This window comes from Wasmannia auropunctata, unplaced genomic scaffold (genome assembly GCF_000956235.1).
Source record: "Wasmannia auropunctata unplaced genomic scaffold, wasmannia.A_1.0 LD334277.1, whole genome shotgun sequence".
In the NCBI taxonomy this organism is placed as follows: domain Eukaryota; kingdom Metazoa; phylum Arthropoda; class Insecta; order Hymenoptera; family Formicidae; genus Wasmannia; species Wasmannia auropunctata.
Window position 1 is genome coordinate 23725 of NW_012028613.1, and position 9160 is coordinate 32884.

At 32.3% G+C, this 9160-nt stretch overlaps 1 protein-coding gene across 1 annotated transcript in view; it reads right to left on the bottom strand.

Annotated features, from left to right (window-relative positions):
* Positions 1–7720, bottom strand: part of LOC105458855 (multidrug resistance-associated protein 4-like) — a 13990-nt gene extending 6270 nt beyond the window's left edge. The window contains exons 1-10 of the mRNA XM_011704427.1: positions 7680–7720; positions 7469–7581; positions 5889–5999; positions 5370–5526; positions 4324–4554; positions 3570–3701; positions 3052–3243; positions 2601–2909; positions 1955–2491; positions 1–284 (exon numbers count right to left, since the gene is read on the bottom strand). The exon at positions 1–284 is cut by the window's left edge and continues 229 nt beyond it. Coding sequence (XP_011702729.1) covers positions 1–284; positions 1955–2491; positions 2601–2909; positions 3052–3243; positions 3570–3701; positions 4324–4554; positions 5370–5526; positions 5889–5999; positions 7469–7542 — 2027 coding nt within the window. The 5' untranslated portion in view covers positions 7543–7581; positions 7680–7720. The remainder of the gene's footprint in view (positions 285–1954; positions 2492–2600; positions 2910–3051; positions 3244–3569; positions 3702–4323; positions 4555–5369; positions 5527–5888; positions 6000–7468; positions 7582–7679) is intronic.
* Between the last annotated feature and the right edge of the window lie 1440 nt (positions 7721–9160).

Here is a 9160-nt window from a genome sequence, read left to right on the forward strand (position 1 = left end):
TCCACTCGTTTGAGAAATTGCAACTGATGGGTGACGAGTATCCTCGTTCTGCCGTGGAGATACTCGGTAATGCATTTGCAGTAGAGATGCCTGGCGACGCGAGTATCCACTGCGCTCAACGGATCGTCGAGCAAATAAAGATCCGCCTGCCTGTAAACTGCCCTCGCGAGATTGATGCGCGCTTTTTGGCCTCCAGACAGTAATATACCCCTATCGCCCACCAACGTCATGTCTCCTTGTGGAAACTGTCGGAAATCTTTCATCAAGGCACACACATTTGTCACCTAAAATGTTTATCAATAAATCAAAAAGTTATATTTTTTTATAAAACTAAAATATAAGTTAAGTAAGAAATGTTAAAAAGTGTGAAATTATATAAAAAATGTAATTTAATTTAAATTATTTTAATTTTATTGCATACGTCCAAGAGATTACAATATTAAGATACTACAATAATTATATGTATATACAATGGCACGGGAAACGCAACGAATATACAACAATCACTTAATAGTGATAAAGACAAAGTTACGAATGGTGGATCTAATAAAAAATACGAGGGCAAATCAATCAGTTTTTAGAAAAACATAGTAAAACTCTTTTTTTTTATCGATTCATTTTTATTTCTCAACATGACCTCCTTTCCGCTCGATACACTTGATCCAACGATTCTCCAACTTTTTCAAGCCGTCTGAATGATATGATTTGCCCTTCAAAATAAGCCTCTGTTTCGGCGATGAGCTGCTCTAGAGTGGTGAATCTTTTTCCTCCGAACCATTTCTTCAGGTCAGGAAACAGGAAATAGTCGCAGAGGATTAAATCTGGCGAATATGCTGGATGGGGAAGCAATTCGTAGCGGAATTCGTTGAATTTGGCCATCGGTGCCGGGGTCGCGCTTATGGTCCACAGTGAGCAAACGCGATACCCATCTTGCCGATAGTTTTTTGATACCAATTGTTCGTGCAAAATTGAAATCACTGTGCCATGCCTGTGACCTCAACAAGCTCGCGTACTTTCACTCGTCGATTAATCAAAACAATATCGTGGAATTTATCGATGATTTCTGGTGTAGCAGCCTCAATTGGACGTCCCGAACGAGGTGCATCACATGTGGATGTTCGACCACGTTTAAATTCATTTACCCAATTGTATACAGTCGCAAACGCTGGTGCAGATGTGCTATGAACATTATCCAACTCGGCTTTGATTTCTTTCGGCGTTAAACCTTTCATATGTACCTATAGATGTTTGATCACTGCACAAAATTCGTTTTTTTCCATTTTGTAAAAAATACAAAGGTTCGCTTTAATTGTGTACAGAAATGAAACCACGAAATGAATTCCGCTCAAAATTTTACAGTAATCAGGTGAAAGATGCTACTTGTCAAAAAGTAATGTGACATGACACTGCAAGTGCTCTCTGACAGATTTTCTAAGAACTTATTGACTTGCCCTCGTACCAGATACCGCATCGCGAAAAGAGGACAAAAAAGAAAATGTTTTGACGGATGAGAGAAAATGTTAAAGTATTTTGTAGCAGTATAGGAAAAGGCGGCACGGAATTCAGTGGAGTGTTGCAGTGGAAAAGATACGAGTAGAATCACAGAAACGGGTATTAAGAGTATTAGAGGAAATATTAGACACATTCTTCTTTTGCATGTAGAACGAATCATATATAGAGATTATACATTCGGAGAAGTTTATAGTATTCTGCTGAGAAACATATTTCTTTATTGTCACGACGTCATGTATATTATATATACATCACGTTATTGTTATAACGTGATGTATATATAATAACTGAAGCAAAAGACTGAAGTATCTGAGAATTTTGCCAAGGACACGTTTTACATTTAAGGAAGTAATCTTGAGAAATTGACATTGCGATGTGCAATACAATATTGCAAAAAACACTGTACAATATTTGTAGCAATTGTTTTGAATTTTATACTCACTTGCATGTATCTGGCTCTGTCGTAGGACTCGCCAAATAATATGTTTTCTCTCACAGTACCATTGAAAATCCAAGGCTCCTGACTAGCGTAGGAAATGCGCAGATTCGGATTGCTCATGAAGAAACCATTAGACAAATTGTTTTGAAAGTTACACCTGGAGGAGTCCTGAGTGAGAATCACAAAACCCCCGCCGAGATTCAGCTCCTTCAGCAGCAGATGTAGCACGGACGATTTGCCGGAGCCCACGGCACCGACTATAGCGCACAACTGGCCTGGCTTAATAGTCAAATTGATGTCACACAAAGTTAGTGGCAATTGGTCATTAACCCAATTGGCGCAAACGCGCTGAAGTTCCACGCAGACCGGAAGATCAAGTAATTCCTGAGACTCGGAAAGCCCGATACTTTCATTTTTCGAGATGTATCTACCTGTTTGTTTCTCCTCGTTGATTACTTTGTTTGGTTTCTGACATTTAAACTGTAACTGCGACGTCTTCTCCGAACGTCCCATGTTTACTTCGTCCATCAGCAGAAAGTTCTGTACAAATTAAGCACATCTCAGTCGCAACTATGTAACTGTTAGAAATAGAAGGATTGTGATGTTTAAGGGATTATCGAGAAATTTAAAATAATGGCAGTATACATACCTCCAATCGATTCAAAGACACTATCGATTCGTTCAGCGTTGTCAAGGCGAGCGGGAAATATAACGCGGCAGTGAGTTGAAGCATGTTGAAGTACGTCGACATTTCGTAGGTCACATTGGCAGTCAGTTTATTTCCCGTTAGAACGAAAATTATCAGAGTAAAATAGAAGGTCAGTCGTTCAGTGAAGACCATGATGGCTGAAAACGCGGCGTGCACGTATGACGAGAATTTAATCGTCTTTATCTCCAGCTCTCTGATTACCGACACAATCTTGCTGAACGGTTTCTCCCAGGCGTACATTTTCACCACCTGAAACGAGAATTATCATCTCGTAAACTTGTTTCATAAAATTATTTTCTTGTAGAATTTGACACTTAAACGTCAGTGTCTTTTTCCATTTAAGTCGTTTAAGAATAAAATAAATATCCTGGATCAAATATCTTGGAGATACCTGTATCCCAGTCACAAGTTCGCTCATCAGCTGTACTCTTCGGTCGGTTAGTGGCGCGACAATGGCTCTGATTCGGCGACTTAGCAAACTGAGTGTCCCATGCACTATTATGGCGATGAACAATAACAATCCGATGCCGACAAGGATTAAAATACCAATCTTTTGCCACGCTATAAATCCTATTATTGCCATCTGTGAATAGAAAAAACCCGATCAATTTGAATAGATAGTTTTTGAAATGCAACATCAAAAGAAGAAAAAAACTAAAGATTTTATATTTTTACAGCTTAACAAGAAGAAATAAAATGTATGGATGTGTACAAATAGATATACGAATTGATATACCTTCTATATAACAACAAAAAACTACTACTTATATTAATATAGCCATATTTATCAATCACCTATAAAAGGAATAATTAATTTAAACAATTTTAGTTGAAATAAAACTATAATTAAAATGTTTTAAATATATCGGGATATACACCAATGTATTTTTTACGAGATAAAAAATTAACCTGAATAGGCGTGATCCATATGTAATTGAGATATGTCGTTAACCTATCGAAGCGAGCGACGTCATTGCTGAGAATATTCACAATCTGTCCCGTACCAATTTGGTTCATGGATGCTCTGTTCAACCGGAATATCTGTGATAGTTTTACATTAAAAAATTATAGAAATTATTATTAATTAGAAAAAAGGAACATTTATTTGATAAACAAAGTTTTTTTGTGTGTTCGATTTTTGTTATCTTTTTCCTACGTCTTTTCTCTAAATATCATTATGTAACTTTTCTAATAGCATAAAGATATTCTTCTAAGGACGTTCTGTTGGTTGAGCAAAATATCGCGAGGACTATCTGTTATAGTTTTAAAACTTATTCAGGATATCCTTGAGGATTTCCAATTAAATACCTACACGAAAATAACGATTTTGTTGAAAAATCTAAACATTTTGCTAAATACAGATCTGAAAATAAATTATTGATGAATCATTAAAATAATTTGTTGGAATGTTAAAAATAATAAGCATTGCTATAAAACGTTTTGATTTACTAGCAATCATTTTGATTTTCTAACCAGATTATTTTGATTACTGAATAAAAATTATTTTCAGATCTGGATCCAGCAAAATTGTTCTTTCCGTGTATGTTCTGTATATATCCAGTGGACACATTCATTTCATTTTAGAGACATTCTTTTTTCGCTTTTTTCGCTACGAAAAACTTGGATCAATGCATGGGCCTCGCAAATTAATCCGCAACGTTACCTTCCGGTAGAGAAGGGAGCTGCAGGAGACGCGTATCCTCATGCCAATCTGCATCGACAGCATTAGCGTATGGTGCGACAACATAACGAAGATAACATTGCAAACGACTATGAGAACGACGTAGATCAGTACGTCGTTCATCTTTATCTTGTATTTCGAGGTGGAATCTGTTGCGAAGTAGTCGATGATCCAACCTTCAAGGATTGGTATCATCATGTATATTACGCTGCACTGAAAGCAGAAATGTTGAAATTTAATAATGCCACGGGTTTGAACCTAATGAAGCTGAGAGAGAGAGAGAGAGAGAGAGAGAGAGAGAGAGAGAGAGAAATTATACAACGTGTTAAACGAACAACGAGCCGAATCGGATGTCTTACTATATATAAATGTCTTTAATAAAATTGAAAGAATATTCAATAAATTCGTAGAAGGGGTAGGTAATAAAGCGCATGTTTACGTCCGTGTAAAAATATTTTAAATAAAAGTTTAATGAATTCAAGTGAGCTTTATAACAACGCATTTTTATTTTTGAAAATAACATATTTTTTACATCACTACCTTCAGTCTTAATTTTCAAAAATTTAAATGTATTATTATAAAGCGCAATTAAAATTGTAATACTTTTATTTAACACTTTTTTTTCATATTTTTGACGGTTTAAATATTAATTCGAAAAGAAAGAACGAAAAGAAAAAACTGATTTTCTTCAAAGAATGATTTTACCTTCTTAACTTATAAAAAAATACGTGTCTTATTTCTATCTTATTTTTGTCTATTTTTTAATATATTTATTATTAAAATTAAAGGGGGAAACTTAATTGTGTTCTTTTGTAGGATTAACAATTTTTTTTTTATTATTAGTTAAATCTAACAAGAGATTAACATCTAACAAAACAAATTTTTCTGTTGTTCCTCTTCGTAGAAATATTTTCAAATGTTTCTTTTTAACATGAACGCTTGATCTAAAATATCGTAAATATCAATGAGTTATCTCAATATTAGTAAGTATATATTATGGTAACTCTCTTCTCGGAGTATCGATATACTTCGATAAAGGTGCAGATTCCGATTGTGAAATATGGTAACCAAAAGGCTTTGAAGATCGCCTTGTATAATCTCGGACGGGCGTCCTTCTTGAGTGGCACCTTCTGCCCGTCTTTGCCCACGATGTATTTCAGTTTATCTAGCTCACGGTTCCAGTATCTAAATAAAAGAAATGCATAAAGACTCTATTAGAAAAGCGGGGAGACTGATTTACTATTTAAATGTAACGAATTTTATTCTTTTGCCATGTTCCGCTGCATTCTCATTTTCAAGAATAATGTAAAATAACGTTATCGCAATAAAGAATAAATATTAAAATTGTAGATATTATATACTTATATTAATATTATTATATATATCTATAATATAAATTGCACTTGTATTTTGAAAATAATTATTAAGATTTTTTTATTATTCCGAGAACAGCAAAAGTGAGAGTCACACGGGTTACAATAATGTTATAGTTATTTGTGTTGTTCATTAATGTATGTTAATTTGATATCAACGCTGGCGATACTTACTTCTCGAGATGATTAGTCAGTTTTTCGGACTCGTCTGCTTTAATTGGTCTATAAATATCAGATATTTCCAAATCACGCTTGGAGCCTGTTATAAATAATTCTCGCATCCACCTGTGTGGATCGCAAATAATTGGTATATACTTCTGATTAGTATACTTTATTATACTGCAGTACAAAAATTAGTTTGAAGCAACGATTTTTTTTTCTTTATTTCAACACCAACATCATTTCTTGACAATTACTTAACTCTAATAAATATATCTCGTTTTTATCAGCAATGATTACGAATTTGATCAGAAGACAAGCAATACTTTTGTCTTCTAGCAATAAATTGGGAAAGCTACAAATCTATTGTTTTTAAAAAATATATATTACACAGCGAATTCAGTTGGACGCCCTAGTGGGTCCGTACACACAAATCGATATAAAGATGTGTGTGTTTAATATGAATACAAAAAAAGGTTAAACCGTAAAATTCTCAAAAGCCTTATTTGGTAAATAATGTTTAATTAGGCATCACTTGATAGGCATTTATTTCACTTTTGCATTGAAATTAGATTAGTTTACATACAAAGGCGTTTATGTACATTGAGTGCGCACTAATGCATCCAATTGAATTCACTATTAGTTTTTAAAGTCAATTATTTATTTTTAATTAAAAAATGTTCATTTTTGAGATTGTATTATATTACAATACATTATATAAATTTCACCTAAAATTGCTCATTGTTAGACATATAAGTAGCTGACATTTTCCGTTATCTACGTGGATCATCGATGAAAAAAGTTAGCGCGGCACGGAACGTTTTAATTGTATTTAGTAACAAAAAAATTTTATTATAAAAATCAAGCTATGAGAGAAACAAAAAATTTATTAAGCGAAAAGGAGAGGAATGCTGTACATGAAAAGAGAAACAAGAGAAACAAGAAATGCAACTACATTCGTATATACAATATACGGGACAGTTATCGTTAATGTGTCACATACATTATATAATATATTGTATATTATCAGTAACGTTTAAATAGCAAATAGCAATTGATATGAAAAAAAAAGATAAAAGCGTGACTCAACATAAATTGAACGTAAGAAAATTATAGCGCCACGTGTATCGTGTTAATTGTACTTATTGTGGCAAACGGTTGATACGCAGAAAAGAAAGATGAAAGCATTATTTAATGTAAATTGAACGTCGACCTTTTGAATAGCAAGAAAAAATTTACAAAATGCTTTTCTATTTTTTTATTGTTAGTATAATAGAGAAGTATGATACAAAACGTAAAATATTTTATAAGATAAAAAGTCGCTGACGCAATACAAGTGAAAATATTTTTATTTTGAAGAAAAAAAAACTTTATCTTTAAAGTATGAAGATCTTCTCTTTCAAACCAAAAAAATACAATTTTGCATCCACGAAGAAAATTCTTCTTTCTTAAAAAAAGCTCTTTTTTAAGGAAAAATATAAAATTCTTCCTTTATTGTAGCAATAAAAATTGTTATTATAAGGAACAAAGCTATTTCGTTCTTTCTTTTCTTGCTCTCCTTCACTAAGTACATTCACACAAGAGTCTTAACAAACCAAAAAAATAGAACACTGAAGATATTCGCAGTTTCTCTAGGGTTTTGCTTCATGTCGCTCGTGTTTTTATCCATGTTGTTATACGGTCTCACAAAATATTACAACACTTAAAACTAAAACAGATAAAAATAAAAACGATCGGCATTTTTATTTCCCTTTTTTCTTTCTCTTTCTGCTGTTTTTTTCTTATTTATTTATTTTTCTTACCTACCTGTTTCTCGAGGCGTGCTTTCCAATATTCTGTCCTTTACTGAATCATCAGTAACGTTTCGCTGCTTTTTATATCGGTTTTGAACGTTACTGATAATGTACAATATATTATGTAATGTATGTGACACGTTAACGATAACTGTTCTGTATATTGTATATACGAATGTAGCTATGCATTTTTTGTTTCTGTTGTTTCTCTTTACAGCATTCCACATACTCCTTTTTACTTAATATAAATTTTTTGTTTCTTTCATAGCTTGATTTTTATAATAAAATTTTTTTGTTACTAAAGCTAACTATATTAACAGTTTTAAAATAATAACTATATAGATAATTATTTTAATATTATCTCTCTCTTTCTCTCTCCTTTTTAAATTGATCCTTTACGAATGAAGATCGTGCAATCTCTATTTTATGTAAACATTCGAGAGCGAATTGTTTATGACAATCTCACTACTCCATTTGTATACATTTCCTTGGCAGAAATACTCCTAGGTGGTTTGCTATTGTTTTCCGAGAAATGGTGATCGAAAACAATTTAATATTTTTTGGATGTTTGGCATAGAGAGCAGACGCACAGTTCTCGCGCCATGATCTCACTGCACACAATTAATTCTAATAGTAATATCATTATTTTAATCAATATTTAAAAATTCTAATTTGACGATGTACACGAGATAAATCATTTGTAACTACAACTATTAATAATTTACTTTCTAATCAGTTCGAAAAAATGTTTAGAGAATGAATTCTTTGTCAACAATTTGACACAAAAAGACAGTTTATTTAACATTCTTAATAATTTTATTATATTTAATTGTAAATTTTAACTGCATTTATTACGTCGTAATGTGATATTAATGATATTATTATCGTATTATAATTAATTTTTAAAATATTTAAAACTAACTTTTAAAATTAGCAATGCACCGAAAATGAATATATTTGTTTGGTAGTGTCATTGCTATTGCGAAGTGCGAAAGAAAAAATAATATATCGTTAATAGACAAAGAAAGGATAAAACAATCAAATAACTTTAATAATAATAAAGTAATAAATTAATAAGGGATTACAAAATTTAACAATAATTAACAAAACAAAAATCGTGGTTATAAATTATTTATTTTTATATATTAATATGAAAAAATATATTTCAAACTTTGTATATATAATATATATAAAGCTTTAGATACATTTTTTTTGTATAAGACTTTTTTGATAGAAGAATCTACAAAGTTGATTGTGCTGTGATAGCGATGCTGCTCTCGATATTTTGCACTAAATTTATTTCATGATAATGGTTATTGTTCTCGCAAGCATTCTTCGCCTGTTGCAAAAGACTTTTTGCCATTTGATTGCCTGTCGTCTCCACCATTTGCGAAAAATAGCCGTTCGATTTGTTATGTAACAGCTCGTACGGACAACCAAATTCCTGTTGGCATGACAATTTTGATTAACAAGAGATCGGAAGAGCACACGTCT